This window comes from Oryctolagus cuniculus, chromosome 11 (genome assembly GCF_964237555.1).
Source record: "Oryctolagus cuniculus chromosome 11, mOryCun1.1, whole genome shotgun sequence".
Classification (NCBI taxonomy): domain Eukaryota; kingdom Metazoa; phylum Chordata; class Mammalia; order Lagomorpha; family Leporidae; genus Oryctolagus; species Oryctolagus cuniculus.
In genome coordinates this window covers 3,377,932-3,401,493 of record NC_091442.1, presented here as the reverse complement: position 1 = coordinate 3,401,493, position 23,562 = coordinate 3,377,932, and the positions used below count along the sequence as shown (strand labels likewise).

The 23,562-nt window shown below is 57.0% G+C and overlaps 2 protein-coding genes across 13 annotated transcripts in view; both read left to right on the top strand.

Annotated features, from left to right (window-relative positions):
• Window positions 1-12,614, top strand: part of LOC100346323 (neuroendocrine secretory protein 55) — a 51,813-nt gene extending 39,199 nt beyond the window's left edge. Inside the window, exons 2-3 of the mRNA XM_002721803.5 lie at window positions 8,223-8,295; window positions 12,143-12,614. The gene's annotated coding sequence lies outside the window, so the exon portion shown is untranslated. The remainder of the gene's footprint in view (window positions 1-8,222; window positions 8,296-12,142) is intronic.
• Window positions 1-21,322, top strand: part of GNAS (GNAS complex locus) — a 59,894-nt gene extending 38,572 nt beyond the window's left edge. For 2 of the 12 annotated variants that reach the window (XM_051835061.2, XM_002721804.4), the window contains exons 2-13: window positions 8,223-8,295; window positions 11,138-11,182; window positions 15,207-15,261; window positions 15,349-15,468; window positions 16,783-16,880; window positions 19,597-19,651; window positions 19,752-19,825; window positions 19,915-19,973; window positions 20,075-20,195; window positions 20,291-20,421; window positions 20,555-20,622; window positions 20,833-21,322. In XM_051835061.2, coding sequence (XP_051691021.1) covers window positions 8,223-8,295; window positions 11,138-11,182; window positions 15,207-15,261; window positions 15,349-15,468; window positions 16,783-16,880; window positions 19,597-19,651; window positions 19,752-19,825; window positions 19,915-19,973; window positions 20,075-20,195; window positions 20,291-20,421; window positions 20,555-20,622; window positions 20,833-20,979 — 1,046 coding nt within the window. In that variant the 3' untranslated portion in view covers window positions 20,980-21,322. Of the gene's footprint in view, window positions 1-4,258; window positions 4,859-8,222; window positions 8,296-11,137; window positions 11,183-15,203; window positions 15,262-15,348; window positions 15,469-16,782; window positions 16,881-18,758; window positions 18,784-19,596; window positions 19,652-19,751; window positions 19,826-19,914; window positions 19,974-20,074; window positions 20,196-20,290; window positions 20,422-20,554; window positions 20,623-20,832 lie in introns of those variants that run through there. The other 10 variants (XM_070051655.1, XM_008248810.4, XM_070051654.1 and 7 more) reach the window with 8 other exon arrangements.
• Window positions 21,323-23,562: the final 2,240 nt, after the last annotated feature.

The following is a 23,562-nucleotide window of genomic DNA, read 5'->3' as shown; positions in this document are numbered from 1 at the left end:
TAGCTCTCTCCCCAGGGGAATTAAGTAAAAGTCTCTTCTTCTACTTTGTATCCAATGAAAACAGAAAGCGACCAGACCACACACCGCCTGAGTTTCAGAGCTCCTGAGCCAGTTGCTTACCTGTAAACCCTGGATTGCACCTGCTGCCATTTATTTACAAAGTCCGTGCTTTGTCCATCAGGGGTCAGTCATCATAAAATGCAAGTGAACCCTACACTGAAGACACTTTTTTCCAAGGATGGCTTTGCTAGGTTCGGGTTGAGGAGTAAAACCTGCACTTGTTCCACTTCTTTCTAGGACAAAAGTCTCGATTGTGCCTTGCCTGCAGCTAGAACGTGGTCAGTGTAAGACGTGGGACAGTGTCCCTCCTCCTAGGCTCAGTTCTCTAAAAGGGGAAAGTAGTAAGGACTGGGATTTGCAAATAAGGGACTTCATTATCTTCATAACTGTGCAGTGACTAGCATAAGGATCGAGGTTGTGCGGCTACTGTTTACCCTATACCTCCAAAATACAATGTATTTGTGCTTTGCTACAGTACAAACAGGAAGGGAGATTTTGAACAAATGGAGCGAAACAAAAATTTCTGGCCTGTTCTTCCCTCTTTGAAGTCTTGGACCCATTTTTTAAAAATGATAATTGATGAACCAGATGTCATCCAAGAAATTTTTTTTAATATCTAGAGATATAGAAATTAGGCCCTATCTTCAAGGAAGCTGTAATCTCGGTGGGGAAGGAGACAGTCCCGATCGCTTCCGGCAGCCTTGGAAATTGTCACAGGGCCTGGCCGTGGAATCCTCACCTAAGCACACTCGGGAGTGCTGGCCCGATGTTTTTATCCAGAAAGGCATCGCCTAGAGTAGTGGGTCCTGCACCCTGTGCTTGGGGTGCAGGAAGCCGCTTTTCGGCAGAGGCTGAGCTGGGATCCGCAGTAGGGCTGGGGAGGGCCGCCCAGGCAGCCAAGCTCTGTCTCCTGCTCTTAATTCCAGAAAGTTCTATGGTGACTCTGAACTGCCCTCTGTTGTCCACTCAGACTAAAAAAGGAGGCCTTGCAGCATGGTGGCTGCCGGGACCTAGCGGCCTGGCCCCAGGCATCTGTTTCTTGCTTTTGAGTTGGGTAGAGGGTGGGAGGGGGGCTTCGGTGGTCCTGTGAGACAAACTGGCCGGGGCTTCTGGAAGCTTCCGCCAGTCGCCCCTCACTCCTAGCTGCGTTTCCAGTTCTAGGGGGACTTCCTTTTTTTTTTTTTTTTTTTTTTTTTGGGTGTCTGAGAAAGTTGGAAGGAGAGGTCAAGACTTCCTTGCAGGTCTAGGTTAGCCGCCTGGAGGCCTGGGCCCCGTCGGCGGCAGGCGTGTAGCCGGAGGCCATGCCCCGGACACACAGCGGGCATGTGGACCACACGTTTATCGAGTGAATGAATGAATGAACGGCACCGGCACCCAAGCAGACATCTTGGCAGCAGGTGGCCCAACCAAGGTCCCAGGATGAGTGGGCAGGGGCCCAGTGATTGGAAACGGGGCACTTGGGAGAGCTTTGACACAAGTTCAAGTTCACTAATCGACTTCTCCCTTTGTTCCAGGGCCGCCTGGGAGCACGCGGGCTGCACCAACTGCCTCGGCCGCTCGGCCCCTGCCAGCTTCCGCCAGCAGCTCCGCCAGCTTCACGCCAAGAGCCGAAGAAGCCTCGTGCGGGCGTCGCCACGCACTGGGCTTGCGGGCGCCCACCTCGGCGGGCGCGCGCCGCGGGCAGGCGGGCAGGCGGGCGGGCGGGCGGCACTGGGCTGCTCCCGCGCGCGCTAACCGGGAAGCAGGAGGTGAGGAGGCGCGCAGCAGGGGTAAGCGCCGCCGCTGCCGCCGCCGCGCGTCGCACACTTTGCACGCCGCCCAGGGCTACACCACTCACCGAAAATTGGGAGGCAGGTCTGGGAGGCGGGGTCGGGCGCCCACCGCCTTGGGGGCGCCCGTGCCCCCCGCCCTCGCACCGCCGGCGCCCCCCACTTACACCCGCGCCACCCCCCCGCTCCGGCCTGCACCCCCGGGGTGCGCTGCGGCCCGTTTGGGCGCGTCCTCGGTGGGCCTATTTTTCGCGCTTCCCCTTCGCTTTATAGGGGCCACCGCTATGGGTCGGTCCTCTGAAGAGGCTGGGGCGTCATCGGGCCCGGGTAGAAAACCCCGGCCCCGGCGGGGACACTCAGTCGCGTCGGCACCGCGGAGCGGGCTGCGTCAGGTGGCTGGCCCGGCGCGGCGCGCTCGTTCTCCGGCGTTCGCTCGCGCGTTCGCCCGCTCTCCGGCTCGGGCTGCGGCACCGCGGCTGGAGCGACCCCGTCCCGGCGTGGGGCAGCGGCGGGCGGCCGGCAGGCGCTGCCTTGCGTGTGAGTGCACCTCACTCACATGTAAGTCGGGGAGCGCAGGGGCCTCCCGCGGAAGTGCGAGTCGCCCGGCGCGGGCACCAGCCAGCCGCCGGGGCCGGGACAGGGCAGGGGCGCCGGGCGCCGCTGTCCTGCCCCGCGCCTCCCGGGCACCCCCCAATTCTCTCTCTTTTCTCTTTTCTCTTCTCCATTGGCGTGCCCAAGAGCCAAACCCAGGAGCGCCTGAGGGTAACAGCAACTGGTGCCATCGCGCCTTCGCGCTCTCCTTTTTTTGAGTTGTTTGACATCTCTTGGTGCTTTTTGGTTTCTCGCTGTTGTTGGGTGCTTTTTGGTTTGTTCTCGCCCCCCTTTTTCGTTTGCTCATCCAGTTTTTGGCGCTAACTCTTAGGCAGCCAGCCCAGCAGCCCGAAGCCCCGGGACAGCGCGGCGAAGACCGCAGCGGCGGCGGAGCAACCCCCCGTACCCGGCCCCGACACGGGGCGCACGGGGGCCGGACAGCCCGAGGCCGGGGGCAAGCGGGGCGCTCGGGCCAGGCGCGAGCCGAGCTGGCCGAGCGACCATGCTGAAGATGGCCCTGAAGCTGAAAGCCCGCGCGGCGGAGAGGCAGAGCAAGACGGCCGCGGCGGCTGCAGAGGTGGCTGCCGAAGCTGCGGCGGCGGCTGCGGCGCTGGCCGAGCCGAGAGAGCCGCGCGGGAGCGGGGACGCCGAGAAGCCCCCGAAGAGCCCGGCGCGCGAGGCGCCTTCGGAGAAGCTCCCGCGCGAAAAGGCGCGCAGGAAGGTGGAGAAGAAGCTGCTGGAGCAGATGAAGAAGCAGGAGAAGAGGAGGGCGAAGGAGACGAAGAGGCTGCAGAAGATGCTGGCGAAGCAGCAGCAGCAGCAGGCGGCGCCCGAAGCCCCGGAGGCGGCCAGAGGCCCCGAGGTGGGCGCCGCCGACGGCGACGGCGACGGCGACGAGGGCGCCGCGCGGGGCGTCGCCGGGGGCGGCGAGGGCGCCGCCGGCGGGGGCACGAGTAGGGCCTGGGCCGAGTGGGACGCGGACTCGGGCGGCGAGGACGACGCCTACTACGCGGCGCCGCGTGTCGGGGGCGTCGTGTGGCGGCCCGGGCCGCTCAAGGCCGGGGCGCTGAGCGCCCACCTGCCCCTGGTGGTGTTCCTGGTGTTCTCGGTGCGCAGCCCCTCGTGGGTGCTCAACTTCCTGCTGCAGAGGCGCACCGAGCAGGGCCGCGGCTGCGGCTTCGTGTTCGGGGCGACCTGCTGCTTCCGAGTGTTCCTGGGCTGCGCCTTCTTCTCCTACTTGGGCGGCCGCGCCAGGCGCAGGGGCCGCGGGCGCGCGGGGGCCGGGGGCGTCTTCGGCCCCGGCCAGGGCGCCCGGCGCCGGGGGCGCGAGGAGCGGCTCATCTAGCCAGCCCCTGCCCCGCTGCCGCCAGCCCCCCCAGCGTGCGCAGCGTGGGTTTCCATCACCGCTGTATGTCGTGTGTGTGTGTGGACACATTTTCCTTTTCGGTTGCCCTGTCCTTCGCTTCGTGCCCGCCTCGCTTTTTTTCCACACTCCCTGCTCTCGGGCTCTCTCGCTCGCTCGCTCTCTCTCTTTTCGAAAATTTTCCTAAGTCCGGGCTCGGGCTCTCGCTCCCTCCCCTTCCGCCCACCCCGGCCCCTCGGCGGCGCCCGCGGGAGCGGGGGGGAGCGGCGGCCCGGGGGGTGGAGCGCTGGCGTCGTGCGAGGGGTCGTCCCTGGCGCGGAGACGCCCCCTCTCCCCGCCTCGGCCCGGCCCGCATGGGGCCCCGGCCCGGGGGTGGGGGGCGGCTCCCCGGCCCGCAGAGGCCCGGCCGGACGCGGGCGGAGGGACCCCCCTGCCCGGATTCCCGGGGCCACCTCCCTCCGCCGGCGCCCGCCCTCCCCGCCGCCGCTCCTCATCCCCCCTCCTCCTCCTCCTCCTCCTCCTCCTCCTCCTTCCACCCCCCTCGCCGCCGCCGCCGCCTCCTCCTCCTCCCCCCGCCTCCCCCCGCCCGCCGCGGCGCTTTTGGGTCGGGGCGGCGCGGGGCCCCGGCCGAGGCAATAAGAACGGCGGCGGCGGCAGCGGCGGCAGCAGCTCCCGCAGCTCCTGCTCTGCTCCGCCTCGCCTCGGCGGCGGCCATCACCCCTCAGCTCCGGCTAGAGGGGCGGGGAGCAGCGCGCGCCCCTCGGTCCGGCCGACGTCTCGCTGCCCTTCCCTCCGCGCGCCCCGCGGCCCGCGCCCCGCAGTCCGCCCCGCGCGCTCCTGCACGGAGCCGAGTCCGCGCCCGGCCCGCCCGCCCGGCGCTGCCCCGCCGCCGCCGCCGCCGCCGCCGCCGCAGCCCGGCCGCGCCCCGCCGCCGCCATGGGCTGTCTCGGGAACAGTAAGACCGAGGACCAGCGCAACGAGGAGAAGGCGCAGCGCGAGGCCAACAAGAAGATCGAGAAGCAGCTGCAGAAGGACAAGCAGGTCTACCGGGCCACGCACCGCCTGCTGCTGCTGGGTAAGGGCGGGGCGGGGGCGCCGGCCGGGCCCGGGGCCCAGGGGCGCCCCGCAGGCCGCGCGCGCCGAGCCCGCCCCCCGCCCCGGGCGCGCGGACCCTCGCGGGCCGAGGCCGGCGCGGGGACCCCCCGGGCGCGGCCGCGAGCGCGCGGGGGCCCTCCCCGGCCGGCGCGCCCGCCCCGAAGTCCGTCTGTCCGGCTCGCGCGCGCTCGCCCGCTCGCTCTCCCTGTCCGCGCGGCCTACACGACGCCAGGGGCTTGGGTGCGTGCTGCGGAGGGGGAGGGGGAGGCCCGCGGGGCTCCCGGGACTGCGGCAGAAAGAGGGTTTCGGGGACAGGAAATGGGGTGGCGGGCGGCGCGGGGGGGGGGACCCGCCTCCGCCGGGGGTGTCTTTTGCCGGGCGAAGGGGCCGCGGGGCGGGGGGCGGTGACATCAGCTCTTCGCCGTGGCGTGGAACGCGAAGGTGGTGTGGGGCGCGGCGCGGCGCGGCGGGGCGGGGGGGGTGCCGCGGCGCCGTGGGAGAGGAGGGCGCGCCGCCGTGCGGGGCGCGCGGGGCCGGGCGCGAGACCCCCCCCCCCCATCGCGGCAGTGCGCGCAGTGCCCACTGAAGCCAGATGACACGTCATTTTACAGTATGACCTTTTTTTCCCCTTCCAGACTTGCAGGCTTTTTGAAAAAGCAAAGAAGAGAATTAATTGTAGCAGCTGCTCCCCCCCCCCCCGCCATAAACCATTAAAAACGCACTCATTTCCCTGTTAGTGGAGCACCTTGGGAGTGCTTTGTGAAAAAGGAAGAAAAAAAAAAAAAAAGACGTTCACAAATCAGATAACGCTGGAAAATGACATTTGTCTGTAAATGGCTTCTGGGTCTGGAAATGGCGTGGTTTTTCTGTTGTTGTTTTTGTAAATTGTCCTTTTCAAGGGGAGGGGGCCGAGCGCTCAGGAGCCCACTCTCCTCAGGTGGGAGGAGAGGAGAGACGTTAATTGGTTGTTTGTCAAGTGACATTTGGCTGGTTGGTTTTGGGCTTTTCTTCTGATTGCGGGTTTTCCTCTTTGGCAAAATTTAAAAAAAAAATGAAAAAGAAAGGTGCTTAGCTAAGGAGACGGCTTTTCCTCCTATAACGCTGCTTTGCAGGGAGGTGGGAGGGGTGCAAAAGAAGTATAAAAAAAAAAGGTTGAAATGACCAGAAAAATCACACGACCTTCATTAACATGGAAGTTTTCCACTTCCTAGGTGATTTAGCTGTCTGGATGAATTCGTGAATTTGCCAGAACACCTAGTTCATGGTCCCTTTTCCACAGGGCAGCTTGATTAGAAAGAGGAAGCGTGCAAAGCTGCTCTCTCCCTGAGCTCCGTTCTTTTCGGATGGGTCACGTCTTTGTTCTCCTGGGTCCAGGTTGATGGAAGCAGGAAATTATTCATTAAGTGCAAAGCAGTCTCTGCAGCGTGTGTGCATTTGCAATTTCGGCCACTAAATGGTGCATATGTTGAGGTCAGATTTCTGAAGGTGGGATTGTGCTATGTGAATATTAATGTGCGTATGATTTGACTTCAAAGTATTAACGTGGAAAAGTCTAGACTCTGCACGTTATCTGCATACTAATTGAGGTGAGACGCTGGTGATGCCTAAGGGTGCCAGCCCTTCTGTGTGTCTCAGACACAGTCGCATCACTGCGGGCTGATGGACTCACCTTCCTGAAGTGCCCGGCCTCCATGGCTGCATTGTATCACCATTTATTGATAGCCTCTGGCACAGGAATCTGCAGCCCAGGCCAGTGACACACCACTTTGCATTTTTAAGTGGCCAATGTTGCCCAAATAATGCCTCCCCCCCCCCAAAAAAAAAAAAAAAAAAAGAGAAAACGTGGTGATGCCCCAGATCCTCTTTTTGGCCCATGTTAATTTAATGATGTAAAAATTAAATGAATTACAGAACCACAAGAGCTCTCCCAGTCAACACTTCGCCTCTTAGCGTCATCAGTGTGGAAACTGAGGCACGGGTGCTCGTGCCCGCACATGATCGGGGTCGCAGGTTTGAGCTCTTCTGAAATTAAAAAGTGGGAGATCCTGATCGATATGTGTTCTCTGTAGAATCTCCTAACGGTGCTTCTTATATTTTGATTTGTGACTTAGGCTCATTAAGAGTGTGCTTTGAAGTCAGTATTTCTGAAGGAACTAATTTTTAACTTTTACAAACCTGGTCATAGAGCTATGGAAATGCAAGAGAGGAGGAATGCCTTGCTATGTGGGCATGAAACAAAACAATTAAAACAATTAGAAGTAAAAAGTAAGAAAATGGAATGGGAGGAGCCAAGGGGACGGGCGCGCGCGCGCACACACACGCAAGATCTCCAGGAGGATTATTTGTGTACATTTGCAAAAATCAAAATGCAGGATAGCAGCAGCCCTCCGTCTAGCTTCATGGAAATGTGTGTTTTTCCTTCAAACGTGGTATTTTCTCAACAAGCTAAAGGTGGTTTGAGATGGGAGCGTGTGCCCTGCTCCGGGGGGCAGGGCTGGGATGCTGAGGTGCGGAGAGCTTCAGGAATGTTCTTCCTTGCGAGGGGCGCCTCGTCCACCCAGCTGAGTGGCGCTGCGGCAGCTTGCCTGTGCTGATGCGGTCTCCAGCCCCGGGTTTCACGCTAATGCGTTTGGGGCTTTGTGGAGAAAATGACAGATAATTGATGGTCTTCCATTTTTCTCTGCAACATGGTTGTATCCAGAGAGAACTTGACTTTAGAGAGATGGTGGGGGGTGGGGGGAGCAGGGAGGGGGGTGATAAGTGAATAAAAATGCATTACTGTGGCTTTAGGGGTGGGTTTTCCAGTGGCCCAAGGGGTGGGAAACCTGCCCAGCTGCGTGTGTGCGGGAGCCTGCGGTGTGGGGCATTGTTTGTAAATCCTGGGTATTTTGACCATGAAACATCTGACAAACAATGAATTAGGTGGCTGTCTACACCCATGTACACATTTTGCCGGTAAATACTTATATTTCAAGGAATCTGCTTCAGTCTTCAGTCCCCCCCCCCATGACAGAATTGCGTCATTCCTTCTCTCTGCCACCCCACAATTTTTAAAACAACCAAAAGAAAAAGAAAAAACAGCCACAATCACGCGAAAGCAGCAGCAGCTTTAATTCTTGTTTGTTACTCTGATGGTGAAATACTGCAGGTGGACATTAAATCACTTTCTCTGCGTCGAAATGTCAAGGAAAATGGCAAGTCTGTTGTTCTGTAATTTATGTATTTTTTTGTGCGTGTTGCTTCTATGGAGAAAACAAGCGGCGGCGGCGGCAGCGGCGGCGGCCTGTCCCGGCCAGAGCGCTGCTGGCCTCCCCCGTAACCTGAGGCTTACTTTGATTTTCCAGGTGCTGGAGAGTCTGGTAAAAGCACCATCGTGAAGCAGATGAGGATCCTGCATGTTAATGGGTTTAATGGAGAGTAAGTGTCGAATCTGTGCCAGGGCTCTAAGAGTTAAACACGTTTGTTACTGACCTTGAGGAAGTATAGGTGGGCGTGAGGTGCTAGGCAGCCAGTTTGCACTTAACCTTAGCCTGTACATGTTAGAAGATCCTGGGGGAGCTCCTTAGGGCATCTCCCCACCACCACCCTCACCTTGAATCATTGGTGCGACAAATAAAAATAATAGTAAGGTGCCCCTTTCCACTGAAAACCTCTCCCCGCCCCAGGAAAATAATGCCTGGTCGCAGAGGGCTGCTAACAGCACTTGGCCCCGAGACAGCGCCGCAGAGGCCAGGTCTTCTGCGCGGTCCCCAGGGTGGCTGGCACCCGCCTTGGCCGCCCCCTTTCCCACCCTGCTGACCACTGCAGTGCCCCCCCCCCCCAGCGGATTGCAGCATGGTGCACCAGGATATTGGGAACATGGTTGCAGGAATGTGTGCACCTCAACTTGGAAGTGGCAGCCTTGTTAACAGGTCCTCATTTTTTTTTTTTTTTTTTTTGCCTACTTTTGAACATTAAGGGCAAATCGTTGTTTGCCTTTGTTAAAAATCAATACTTGTACCTGAAAAAATGAAGCTTTTAAATGATGGAAAGCCTGGGGGTCAAGGGGCATTTTTGCCTTTGAAAATCGCAGGCCTCCAGCGGGATAGCACAATGCTGCAGTGAGAAGAAAGGTTTTCGAGGGAGCGCACATATGTCAGGGCCCCCGCTTGTCATAAAGAATGCGGACAATGGGGAGGGGCAGTCGGTCAGGAAATTCGCTTTTCCTCCCTGCAGAAGTCCACGTCTTCGCGAGGGTCAGCCTTGCTGGACACGGGCAGCTGAAGGCCCGGGTCTGTGTTCGCCAGCTGCTTAGCAGCCCCCGCCTGCGCCTAAACCCGAGTTCAGTGGAAAACTCGGCCCCTAAGTTGCAGTTACCTCCATTCCAGAAAAGGAGATTAAATCAGGATGGCTCGCTCCAACTCTGAACTGCACAGATGGCTCCATTGTCGCCCTACTAAGCACCGGGGAGACAAAGTGCATTTTATTGCCTTTCAGAGCACCCAGGGCAGCTCTGGAAAATTCTAGAATTGGTTAGATCAAATAAATAATCAAATAGAAAAGGATGACATCACCCATACAAGTGGCCGTTTCAGGTTTATGTTTTAATCTTGAGTTTCGAAGGACCGGCTGATTTAACCCTATTTAGGTGACCCTGTGAGTCATCGGTGTGCACGTAGGTGCTACTGAGGCACTTTGAATTGCCACAGATTGAAAAATTCTGAAATCCTGAACTCCTGCTCAAGGGACGCCCAGCCAACAGAGGTGGCCACCCTGGCAGGAAACGGGCTAGGGCCCTGAACTTGTCATTTAAAGGAAAATCTCGAATAAAAGCCCCCCCCCCCACCTCCCAGGGTGGGCTTCTTTATGAAGCTGGTTAAGCAGAAATAAAAATTTGACCGTGCACCCTCTGGATAAATATTTTTGATTAAAACTGGACATGGCTAGCGTTTTTAAAAAGATGTAGCAGCCACTGTTTACGTTAGCCCGAGTCGGATGGAAGATAAGTCACCCTCGGAAAAAATTATTACTCCGCCGACCGCCATCAGGTTCTGAAATTGTTACCAAGAGGATTTTCCTTCCTTTTATTCAAGTTGGAGCTCCTCTTTCCTATTTTCTCTTTGCCCAGTTGGCCGCCTGGGCAGCCGCGGCCCTAGGTAGTGTCTCCTGTGAGTTAAATTTAGCCCGTGACAGGACACGGGGGTCTCCTTCCTGGGGGTCTGCTGCGCCTCCTCGCTCTCCTTTCCCTCACTGCAGTGTTGCAGAGAAAGCCGCCTGGCTCCCGGCGCTGGGAATTCTCTTCTGTGACCGTGACATCCAGGCCCGGAGTGGGCTGCGGGCAGGATGTGGGGCCGGCCCTCCCCCCGGCCGCCGCTCTTCCTTGGGGCCTGGCTCAACTGTGAAAATCTCCCGCAGCTGTCCGCAGGCTGCCTTGTGATTACATTTTTAACAGTAACATAAAATTTGACCTTCATAGATACAGAGGTCGAACGTCCGTTTTCCTAACTCCAGGCTAACTTTCTTCCTTATATTTAGTGCCAGGGGGAAAAAAAAGCACCATTAACATTGGCTAAGCTAATCAATCACAAACACCCCCACCACCACCACCCAGGCTCAGCCACCCTGCCCTGCCACCTACAAGGAGCAATTTCTGTTTATGAAGATTGGGTTTCAAGGTTTTGTGGTGTTTTGGGGGTGGAGTGGGGGTGGGGTGAGCGTTAGTGGGGTTTTGGTCTTTTAAATGTTTTCTTTTGCTGCCTCACGGTCCAGACACGGTTGCAGCTGATGAGGAGTTAGGGGAAATGAGTGCCCGTATATTAAAGCATCTTCCAGTCACTTTTCCCCGGTGCAAGAAGCAGCCCGTTAATTTTGCACCAGGAACTCTTGGCCCATGTGACGCCTTTGTGTGTGTCCAGGCCGTGAAGATTCGGACCCAGGAAGGCGTACGCGCTGCCCTAGTCTCCAAAGAATTCGCTGCTTTAGCTCCCTAGTGCATGTGCATTTAGTGAGAGCACAAGAAAATAATTATCCGGCCCTCCTGTGCCCGACCGCAGCCTCCAGAGAGCCGCGTTCGCACCGAGGCCGGGCGCTCCCCGACGGCCGGCGTCTCAGCAGACTGCCGGCGGCGCAGCCGGAGGCACCGGGGCACGAGGGGGAGGATGGCGCCGAGTGTTGCATTTGCTCTTGGCCGGTTGTGTTGGAATGTGCAGAGGCTGTGTGGGGTTTGTGTGAAATTGCCGTGCCTTGCAGATTAGGTGAGCTCTCAATCTCTCTTTAAAAGGGGCGGCGAAGAGGACGCGCAGGCTGCCAGGAGCAACAGCGATGGGTAGGCACATGCAAAACCAGAAAATGTTGTCACTCACACACACACCACACACACACACACACAAGCGCACACACACGCACACGCCAGACACGGAGAACATACGGGGAACCCAGGACACACACACCGGGAAGGAGCTACAAACCATCCGTGGGCCATCAGCCATCTTGGTGGACAGTTGCAGATGACACACAAACAATTCAATGTCTTCGAGCAATTGAAGCGCAAAACATCATTTTTTTGGCCGTGCCTAAAGTATAATTAGAGCCAGCTGGGGGAAAGTTATAGATTTCAGCTTTTAAACAATCAGGTTAGGATTTGGGGAATGATGTTTTTCCATATGGTTTCTATCTTTCCCCCAGTTCTCCATTTGAATCGGCTACTTGTTTTTAGAAGTATCTACTAAATTCCATCCACCCAGTGGTTGGTCTGAATTTTGTCTGATTTTTTTACATTTCAAAAAAAGCAGGGCAGGGTAGTGGGGGGAAGCTGGCTGTCTTCCTGAAATCCCCAGTGCCGGACCGGCCGTAATTTTGAAAAGCGCCTTGGCCACTTGCGGCCTGCCTTGGTCATAGTCGCCTCGGGAAGCCTCTGGCCTGTTAGAAAATGATCAAATTTATTTTTATCCAAGGTGCTTCACGTGAGCTAGCGGATCAGGAAGTCCATGATGGCTTCCAGTTTTTTTCCATCCATCACTGCAAATGGTTTTCTTTTGCTTCCTACATCCGCACACCCATCACACGCACAGACACGCGCACACACACGCGTGCCAGGCACCCGGCTCCAGCTCTGCGTGCTGGCCATGCAGTGGGGGAGCAGCCGAGTCTTAGGACGACACACAGAGCCGATCGACTTAGCCTAGGGTGCTTCAACGAGCTGGCTTCTGTGATGGAGGGGCGGGGCAAAGGATCCGGGGTTGGGGACAAAGTAACTGACACATGTTTGTTCATCTGTTTCTTTTAGAATGTATTATCCCTAGATGGTGGCTACAGTCTCTCATCCTCCCGGCCATGTCCTATCACATTTGCATGCTGCAATTGCTCGTCCTTAGGAACTTCTAATAAGAATACTATTCTGTTGCCTGCAGGGAGGGGGAGGGGGAGGGGGGAAGGGAGGGGGCCCCACCACCTGTCCTTTCAAGATTCCTGAAACCACCACCACCACCAAAAAGTGGAGTGCAATTCCTGATTGGCCAAAGTGTAGTGTGCGACAGCCCAGACTGGCATCTCTCAGTGACTGACAATCTGCTGTACCAAAAGTTGGCATTTGAGAAGCGTGATAAGTCCTTCTTGAGCAACTCCTGTGTTCTAGACCCGCTAACCCCCGAGCCTACTAATAGCCTGCCTGCACGCCCCTCTGCGACTCTTCTCAAGCGAACACCAGTATTAACATTCGTGATAAATAAAACTCTCTGCATGTCTCAGCAATCCCTGTATCTTGCGTCTGTCTGCTGTCTGTCTTCTTTTGCCTGTCTTTCCTACAAGAGGTGTGGGACACCTTGGCCCCTTCCCCGCTGCTCAGCTTAGGTGGAGGGGGTGGGCGAGGAGCCCTGAAAAGCTGACCTTCCCCGCCAGGCCACCCTGTGCGGGGGTGGGGAGGGGCAGCCCTAAGGTGAATCTTCCAGCCCCCATTTTCCCGTCAATCAGAATTCTAGCAACTGGCATACGTTTGCCTTTGTTAAGTAGTTCAGTGACATCCGAGGGATTTTTTCAGAATTTCAGAACGTTAAATTCATTAAGCGACAGTAAAAATGATGATACACCTGCCAACCTCCAGTGTAATATCTCCATCTACATAGTAATTGCTTCAATGGAAGAATTTTATGTTTGAGTATTACACACCCGAATTAGATTTTAGATTTCTATTTTAGCTGTTTTATACTTGATATACTCCCACACCTATTCACATACGTAGATGACTGCTGAACACGTTCTCAAAATATCCGTATTTTAAGACTGGAAGTTTTCCAATTATCATACTACAACTTAGACCAAAATATCAAACTGAATGAAGGAATCTCGTTTCTAGAAATACTCTGCTCTGGCTCTGTGCAGACTTGGGTGTTCAGTGCCCTCACGGGTCTGCCTTGACTGCCGTGGTGCCGCGGAACCAGAGGCTAATGGCTTTCCTTGCCCGTGAAGTGGAGCCAGTTTCTGATGAACGGGGTTGGATTGGACCTGGGCTAGGGAGTGGCTAGTGTCAGGGCCCATCCAACACACTCCCTTTCCATCTCCAACTTGAAAGTAGCCGACTGGACACCGACCCCAGGCCTGGCGGCGCATCGTTCAGAAATCCACCTCGATCCGGCAGGTACAGAGCGGAGGGTGGTCCTGCAGGCCCGCAGGGCTCCAGCTCCTTCCAGAAGGCTCCAGGGGCCAGAGTGAGGCTTGGGTTTGGGCACCAGTTCCATGCTGGGCCTGCGGCTCCTCAGGTCCTACTTCTCTCTGGGGGGCACCTGAATGGTCCCAGGGGCTGCTGGTACTCCACCCCCACCCCCAGCACACACATCCCCACTGCCGAGGACTCTGGCCCTGACGTAGGGAGCAGTGTCTCGAAGACCTGCCTGAGGAGGCTCGATGGTAGGAAAGGGTGCAGTGGAAAATGAGACCCACTCCTCAGATAAATAGCAGAGTCACATACGCATTCCGAAGCATGAAATATTAGCTGTTAGAATTCTGTGAAGAGGGGGAGGCTGGGTTCACGGCCAGGGGCCCTGGTGGCAGCCAAGCCCATGACGCCCCTCCCCCTGCCTGCACCCTGAGACCCCCCCTGCCTCGCCCCTCCCGCACTCCCTGCAGCAACTCTGAGCCCCCGGCATGTGCCCCTCCTGAGTTCTGTCCTGGTGGGGGGTGGGGGGCGGGATTTGTTTAATTCCTGTCTCCCTTCTGTGACTGCTGCCAATCAGCAAGTCAGAGCTTCAACAAATGGGAATCTCTGGAAAGAGGTTTTTACCTCGAGAGCCAGAGAAATTGCCCCTCCCGACCTGCCTCCATGGCTGGGCCTTTCCCTCAGTTTCCCCACTGGTGGGGGTGGGGTGAGAGCGCTGTCCTGTCTGAGGCCTTAGAAAGGTGCTGCACCTGTAAACCCCCCACTGAAATGGAGAAGGCAAGATTTGGGCCACGACATGGCGAGAGAGACCCCCAGTGAGATGTCTGTCCCTGTCCTCCCTCCCCCCCCAAAAAAAAGCAACCCAGGAGCTGCGTGGCTAAGCCTCTGCTGGAAGCCACTCTCCAAGGATGCATAGCACCAGGGTGGGCACGGCCTCGTATGAAGCTCCACACTTGTCAGGACCCCATAGGCCAAAGGGGGTGACCTTTACCTGTGGGCCTGAGGACTGGTATAGATTGTTCCACAGAGACCACCCGGGCCATCCCACACATTAAAATGAAAAGCAACCAAACCCTCGTAACAGAGGGTCCTGCCCCCTGCCCCCTGCCCGCCCCACCCCGGCATGCACCGTCTTCACCCCCTTCCTTCTGCTCGCATTGAGGGCCCAGGTGTGAAGCATCGTAGTGGGCACGACGGGTGATCCCCACTAGCTGCAGTGCCCAGAACTCACAGGGGCCACTCAGTGAATGATGGCCCACAATGCCCTGGGGTCTGTAATTAACCAGCATCGTCACCACACGCACCCTGGCTTCTGGGTGTGTGAATCTGGCAGCTGGTGAACCCCAAATCCTGTCCCCGTCATGTCTGTCGCTCCCCACCCCCCGTGCATGCTGTGGGGGGAGGGTGTCCCGGCCTGCGGAACGCATGGGCCTAGTAAGAGAGCAAGTGCGACTTCTGGTACAGTAGCCTCTCGTGACCTCGATGCCACTTTGCTAATCTGCTCCCTCTGGGCGTGTCCTGAGCACACGGTCAGGAGCTCATAACTTCAAAGCACTTCTACTCAGGCTCCCCCGATCTTTGCTCGGATCTGAACCCACACCTCCTTGAAGAACAGAATACTATGCTTTTTAGACTCGAAGCAGCGCGCTTCGTCGACATTGCGCAATATGATTGTCTCTCTCTTTCAATCCCACTGTAGTGAGAAGGCAACGAAGGTGCAGGACATCAAAAACAACCTGAAGGAGGCCATCGAAGTACGTGCCCACTCCCGTTGCCCTTTGTCCTCTGGCCCCGCCCTCAGGCAGGCCGTGCCCCTGACCACTTTGCTAAATCCTTTGCAGACCATCGTGGCCGCCATGAGCAACCTGGTGCCTCCGGTGGAGCTGGCCAACCCTGAGAACCAGTTCAGAGTGGACTACATTCTGAGCGTGATGAACGTGCCCGACTTTGATTTCCCTCCCGTAAGCCGCGTCCCGCCACCCCTCGGGACTTAGCACAGGGCTCCTGCCTCGCAGCCCCTCACTCTGAGAACACTGGGCGTCGTTGGGGCCGTGATCCATGGGCAGGATCTGCCCCTAGAGACCCCGGGTCTTGGGGCCCCGCGGACAAACCGCAGCCTTGAGTCCTACAATCCTCATTTTAGTAGACTGCACATTTTTATGGGGGAAAGAACCCTGGGTCAAGGCAGCCTTAGTTATTCCCTTGTCTGCGTCTCGGCACAAACAGAAGTGGACACTCAATATGGCACACCAACGCCACTGGCCGGTTAGCGCCTCCGGGCGCTGCGCGGTGTAGAAGCGAAGTGCCAGGTGCGAGATGCTCTCGTTGTAAGCAGATTGCCTTTTAGCATTTAGTAAGGTTTTTATTAAAAAAAAAAAATCTGTCCTTGCCACGTGGCAAGTAACAAAACCCTCCCACGTTATCAGAGCAAAACCGTAACAGAGAAAAAAGATCCTCTGCCGCCTTCCCGCGGGCCTTGGCGCTCGGCGCCGTTGGCAGAGGTCTATTTCGAGGGGTCCGTGACAGCTCAGGACGCTGTGAGGGGGACGGAAACCAGATGGAAAGATGGACAAGTTTATGGGGCCCAGAAGGAAGACACTTGTCTGCCCTGAGGACAATGAGTTATTGTTGGCTTTTGTTGAGCCTTCGTGGGAATCTGCGTGTTTTCGATGGGTTTCACCGCAGACTTCCACTACCAGGGAAGTCGTATGAATTAGGATGGGTGGGTAAAGTTTTGAAAATAACATTCACTTGAACAAACAATCCAGGCAGTAACTGCAGCGTGTACCATACACACCGCTGGCTTTCTCCAGATTCTAATTTTACAACCTCAGCCGGTTACACATGCATCGCAACAGTAACCTTCTGTCCTCCCGCTGATACCGGACCTTCCTGTTCCTGCTAACCGTCCCCCATCTGAAGCTGTTTTACTTATTTATTTTTTATCAAATTCACATCATCCTGGAAGGACACTTAAGCCCCAGCACATCTTACAAATGAAGTTTTTGTCAAGAAAAAATTATTCAGTGGCTGATTCTGCCCCTCCCCATGGGGGACATGGCCCACAACCAGTATTCCACCGTCAGGAGACGCGCGGGAGGTCATCGGGCAGCTCCAGAGGTGTTTAACACTTGGAATTAAACTCGGCCGTTCGAGGAACGGGCCGCTCCTCCCGAGCCTGGGTCCCGGTGGGCGGTGGGCCCATGGTCCGAGCAGCAGCCCCAGCCCCGGCCCGGCCTCGCCCTTCGTCTCTAAGCCCCTGTGTTTGCTTGCAGGAGTTCTACGAGCACGCCAAGGCTCTGTGGGAGGACGAAGGAGTGCGGGCCTGCTACGAGCGCTCCAACGAGTACCAGCTGATTGACTGCGCCCAGTAGTAAGTCCCACCCACCAGTCCACACACACAACCCGCGCGCCTGCCTTTAGAGTCATCGACCGGGGGGGTTCTCATCCCAGAAGCCCACCCGTGTGCCACCGGCAGGTGGAAAGTTCTAGTCCCATTCGCTGGTTTTACAATGCCCTCCATTGTACTTTTTAGCGCAGTGACATTATTTTGCATACACACAGTGATTACTGCTTGCAGTAACGGGATGTTTGCAGTTAATTAGCTCGAGGTAATTAATGGAAAGCACTTCCAAGCGTTAGGGAAGGGGGGCAGCTCTCGCACTTTGGAGAAAGGAAAGACGCTGTTTTATGGCTGCGATTCAAAGCCCTAACGGGAACGGTGGGGGCCGGCGCGCTTCCCCTGTTCCTTGTTGGTCCTTAATTGCGTGGCTGCACCTACCGCCAGGTGAGTGCCAGCAGCAGTGGCCGTGGCCCTCGTGTTACGTCCCCTTCACCTAGGTAGAGCCGAGTGTTGTGTTAACCTTGACTTCTGAGCTCTGTTTCATGTTGTTCTCTATCCCTTCCCGTCGGGTCTTGGTTCGAGGATGGTAAGTGGTCGTAGTGGTCGTGGGTTTCCAACCCCAAGCCGTGCACCTCCGCAGCACAGCACAGTGGTGGGAATGACCGGGGAGGGTGACAGGTGAAGGGAGGGTAGCAACAGGCGTCCTGCAAAGTCACCATGCACACCAGTATGCAACCCAGCGGTGACAGTGACAGTGACACGGCCTTGACCTGCGGCCATAGACCCAACCCACCTTCCCCTCCAGGAGCTGCGCTCTGTCCCTGTCACCTTGCCTGCACGTCTGAGAGGTTGCCTTTTAAATAGCTTATGGCTTCCCGCGTCCCATACACACAGTGTGGCAAGCATATGGTCGTCCGGGTCCTACAAGAAGCGAGAGAGGTTTCACTTGCTGATGCTGCACAAAGCAGTCGCCGTGCAGGTCCTAGGAAGCCCTGGCGACTGCCTTGGCCAAGGAGGGATGCACTGTGGGGCTCCCACCTGCAGATCACACATGCGCTCACGTCAGGGTCTCCAGGAGCTGTTCCCTCTGTCCCGTCGCAAGCTCTCCCCCACGTATCTGAACACACAAGCAAATGTGTCTGTTTCTCAAGTCCATCTCCTCCAGCGCCTGTGACCCCCACCCCCACCCCAGCTCCAGCAAAGTCCCTGATTTTTCTCAAAAGTTTGAACTGAAAGCTGGAAGCGCTAATTATAGTAACGCAAAACAAATGGAAATCCTGGAATTGTTTGCAATTTGTGTTTTGGAACCAAGTCAGAAGTCAAGTACAGGTACCAGATGAGGAGGGCTTAGCCTTCGTGGTTGTGAGCGCTGGGCGGGGCGCCGCGGCCATTTCGTAATTAACAAAGTTTCTCCAGGTGCCCTTGGCGTTGTCATACTGCTTTAAAAAGTGTGGTAGTTTTTTTTTTCTTAAGCCAGATTGCCACGGCGCTTGAAACTTATCTGCAAACAGCGCCACTGACACAGATGGTGAAAAGTTTTAAGGAAACTCAGAAAAAAAAAAAAAAAAAAAAGAGAAGCAAGCAGCTCAGAACTCTCGGCGTCTTCCTCCCCGGATGGGTTACACAGCCCCGAGTTTGTGGCGGCCAGCGCGGCTCTGGCTGCACCGCCGTTTGGTTCCAGGGGAGACACTGGTGCCGTGCCTGTTTCTTAAGCTGCCTATTTTTATTTGTTGAGCTGGAGTGGCCTCCCCCCCCCCCCAGGTCTCTCTCACAAGATTTGGTGCTGAGGATCTATTTATAGAACTGTGGTTCTGTTGCCATGGCAACGTGCTGGCGGCCAGGGTGGCTGGGGAGCTATTCCTGGCCTCGCGCTGTGATGTAAGATTGATTGGGCAAGGCAGTGCCTCCTCCAGTCCAGACGCACTCCTACCTGGTAGGCAGGGAAGGGGCCGTCTTACCGGGCTGCTTGACACAGGCTTCTCTCCCCGTGTGATCTTTGGGATTAGCCCACCTTAAAACCGTCCCCAGCCCCTCCCCAAAAGGAAATAAACAAACAACAAACAAAACCCGATCTGCACATTATTTTTTTTGCATATTAACGACAGCCCCCCCCCCCCATTTTCTCGCAAGTTCAGTCTGGTCAAGTAGCTCAAGCAAGCCGCCCTTTAAACCGAGAAGCGGAGTGCGCGGCCGGCGCTCTGTCTCGGGAGCAAGCAGAACGGAAGGGAAGTTTGCGTGTGTTTCCTGTGCTGCGCAGCCCGGGCAGAAGGGGCCTCCTCTGTGCCAGCCGCCTTTGTTCTTTGTGATCAATGGGATTCTTAAAAAGTGGAAAGGAAGCGAGGCAGGTTGTGAGTTCAGGCGCCTGGACGGAGAGCCGCAGCCTCGCGTTGCAGACCTCTGCCGTGTTGTAGTCTGGTGTAAGCTTTGGGTCAGCCGTGCTCACATGGCAAAGCCTGCGGCGGGCCTGGTGGGGGGGGGGGGGTCTGTGGCTCTGCGGCTTGCACACGTCACAAGAGCCGAGGCCCACCACTGTCCTGTGCTGCGTCGTAGCGCCCGTGGTGCCACTAGACACATTTCTAGCCCCCTGGCCCCTGGAAGGCACTGGTCTTACACTGTGCGCGCGCCAGCCTCTGTAAGGCCTAAGCTTTGCCGTAGCGACCCGGGCCCCAGCGCCCTTGAGTCGATGTAAGGGAGACAGACCCGGCTGGGAGCCCGTGAACACTGCCCTGTGTCTCTCCTCTCCCAGCTTCCTGGACAAGATTGATGTCATCAAGCAGGCCGACTACGTGCCCAGCGACCAGGTAGGCGCAGAGGCCCCGGGCCTGAGAGCCGGCCTCGGGCGGGCTGTCCCCGTGGTGGGGGGCCATGCTGGGCCACCCCCTGACCCGCGTTTTGTTTCAGGACCTGCTGCGCTGCCGTGTCCTGACCTCTGGAATCTTTGAGACCAAGTTCCAGGTGGACAAAGTCAACTTCCAGTAAGTGAGCGGTCCGCCCTGGGGAGGGCAGCCCGAGGCCGCGGGGGGCTGTGGCGTGACCGGGTGGCCCTCTGTCCCCGCCCCTGCAGCATGTTCGATGTGGGCGGCCAGCGCGACGAGCGCCGCAAGTGGATCCAGTGCTTCAACGGTAGGCGGGGGGGCTGTGCGGCCTGGGTGGGGGCGCCGGCTTTGCTCACGCCCGGGCCCCTTCCCGTGTCTGACTCCTGCCTTTGCCTTCTCGCGGGGAAGACGTGACTGCCATCATCTTCGTGGTGGCCAGCAGCAGCTACAACATGGTCATCCGCGAGGACAACCAGACCAACCGTCTGCAGGAGGCGCTGAACCTCTTCAAGAGCATCTGGAACAACAGGTGGGTGTGCGGCCGCTGCTCTGGGGGGCTCCGGGCCGGCGCCCCCGCGGGCAGCGCGCGTTCTCGCCGGCCTCACACCTGCGTCCCCTCCCCAGATGGCTGCGCACCATCTCCGTGATTCTGTTCCTCAACAAGCAAGACCTGCTGGCTGAGAAGGTGCTGGCTGGGAAATCCAAGATTGAGGACTACTTTCCAGAATTCGCTCGCTACACTACTCCTGAGGATGGTGCGTGCGGGTCCGGCGGACGCAGAGGGCCCAGGGGACCGGGCGGGAGGACTGAGCTCCGAGCAGGTCTGTGCCTCCCTCCGCTCTGCCCTCGCATCTCCTCAAGTGAGAAAATGTCTGTCTGTCTTTGCAGCTACTCCCGAGCCCGGAGAGGACCCACGCGTGACCCGGGCCAAGTACTTCATCCGCGACGAGTTCCTGGTGAGTGGCAGCTGTCCGGAGCACTTCCGGCTGCGGGGATTAAACCATCCAGTGCCTCCACTTTGTCTCTCACTGGGGCTCTCGCACCCCGGCCTTGCGGTGGAGCCGGCCAGCACCCAGCCTTGGCGCTTGGCCCCGGGGGCCCGATGGGGTGGGGGTGGGGGGCGCTCCCGAGCAGGTGCGGCTGACAGCCCGTGTCTGCGCCCACAGAGAATCAGCACCGCTAGTGGAGATGGGCGCCACTACTGCTACCCTCACTTCACCTGCGCTGTGGACACGGAGAACATCCGCCGCGTGTTCAACGACTGCCGTGACATCATCCAGCGCATGCACCTGCGTCAGTACGAGCTGCTCTAAGAGGGAACCCCAGATTTAACACAGCCTTAAGCACAATTATTAAAAATTAAATGTAGTTGTACAGCAGTTAATCACCCACCATAGGGCATGATTAACAACGCAGCCTTTCCTTTCCCCCGAGTGATTCTGAAAACCCCCTTCCCTTCCGCTTGCTCAGATATTCCAAATTTAGAAAGCTTAAGGCGGCCTGCAGAAAAAAAGGCCACAAAAGTTCCCTCTCTTTCATTAAAAAAATTAATAGCAGCAGAAATAAAGAATTAAATGAAGCAAATGAAGCAAATGAAATGAATATTGTATCGTGCAGCATTAAAAAATCAAAATAAAAATTAAATTGAGCAAAGGATGATGCGACTCCTGTGAGCTGTCTGGGGTTCCCAGGGGACAGTTCCCCTCCGCCACGGTCCCCTTGGTCCTGGCACCAAGAACCTGGGAGGTCCGTGCTGAGGCCCGGGCCTGAAGGCTGGTTAGAGGGGTATAAAACCTTGACACCGGGTGTCTTTGGGGGGTGACCTGATCTTGGGTTTCTTAAACACATGGTAGATGATACAGAAAGTCCCATCAAGGGTGTGTCATGTCTGACATGCTCTTACGACCCAGGTGGCGATGCAGTCACACAGTGTGTCCGTTTACTTCTTCCCCCACCCCGAGTGTTAGGTTTTTATGAGAAAATACAGACTAAACTGGGGTGGGGGTTAGGAAGGCAGTGGTGGGACAGACCGGGTGATTCAAGGAACCGAAACACTGGATCCCTACCTCATTCTGCACACTGGGGGCAACGGAATGTGACTGTCTAAGGACACTTAGAACATAGAGGTGGCTTCACAACTGAGGCCCTCACTTGCAGATCTCTAACCTTGACCAAGACCCCCAAGCCATAACGGGGGTGGGGGCAGCGCCTACGCAACAGTCAACCTCTGGTGGAAGGGATGGGGGAGGGCATTGGTGACACCGTAACAAGGCAGGTTCCTCAGTAAGTAAAGAGTTCTTAAGGATTCAATAAGCAAAGCCATCAGAAAATCGGGCAGAGGACAAGAACATACAACCCTCTTCATAAAAAGATGAATAACGAGTAAACAGTGGGAAATGTGGGCCAACACTGGAGAAGGAGCAGATGGCGGTGGGGTGGTGACGCACTCCAGCACCACAGAGCCCGGCGGGAGTGTGGCTCGGCCCTGACCTCCACACGGGCTCACCCCCAGTGTGTCCTGCTCACTCCGGTCCCCTGTGCTGGCTCCCTGGAAGGGTGGGAGGAAGCGGTCAGCACTGCCCACCCTCACAGCGTCCAGCCCTGCAGCCTCTGAAGGTGGCCAAGAGGGGGTCGATCGGGATCGTTCTGTAATCCAGGTCCCAAATCCACTTCTTATTCAACTTACAGAGCGATTCACTCATCCCGTAGAACTCACCGGAGGTGAGCAGGCAACCGGAGCGGGCGGGTGCCCCCATCTCCGCACACTCTCCAAAGGCATCAGTAAAACACTGCATGTGGCAGCCGTTGGCTGTGCAGATTTAAGTGTGAGGCAGCCCTCAAATGCCCCAAATGAACCCCGTCTAAGTAAAAATCAGGGTTTGCTATAGAGCCGTAGCCAGAGACCCCCCACAAATACCCGTAATCCTCCAAGGCCCCCCCAAGTAAATACAATACAAGCAAAAATCAGGGTTTGCTATAGAGCCATAGCCGGAAGACTCCCCACAAATGCCCATAATCCTCCAAGGCCCTCCAGATAGACACAGTCCAAGGAAAAGTTGAGGTTTGCTATGCAAATACTGCCAGAAGCCCCCTACCAGTTCCCATAATCCTTCAAGTCCTCTCAAATAAACACACAATCCAAGCAAAAATCAGGGTTTGCTAAGGAGCTGTAGCCACAATCGTCCAAGGCTCCCCAAATAGACACAACCCAGGCAAGAGTTGAGGTTTACTGTGCAAATACAGCCAGAAGCCCCCAGTGGTTCCCATGATCCTCCAAGGCCCAGGCTGCACTCCAGGCAGCAGATAGCTGTACCTGGAAGCCCTGTGCCCCACGCAAATCCCCTTCCAAGCAATGCTGTGTCCAGCAGAAAACCAAGACTGAGCCCTGTGCCCGGCCCTCTGCCCAGATGGCCACTTGCCTGCCCCTCCCCCAGAAATCCTGGACCCCCGTCCAGATCATCTATAAAGGCTGGCACAGCACCGGCCACATATCCATCAAAAGTGGAAGCCACATTCCCAGGCTGAGGAGCGGTTATGCAAGGGAGAGCACACCCCAGAATCCCACCTCGTGGGTCCTCACTGACAGCGATCTCTGTGGGGTTTTCTAGGAGGACAGCTGACGTCACAGTTCACCAGGTACCCATGTGTCCAGGGAGAGAGGTTCAGCTGTCACCACCATCCTGCCAGTGAGTCATGGGACAGGCTGCAGACTCAGATGGCCAAGGCCCACTGCTGGACCACTGTGTGACCCTGTTATCCTGGAAGACATGGGGGGAAGCAGGAGGGGTCTCATGGCATTCTGCGGCTCCCGTTGGCAGGAGCCCCCGGCCTGGGGCCTTGGGGAGCTGCTGCAGGGTTTCTGTGAGAGTCCACGCCTTGGAGCGTGTGTGGCGGTG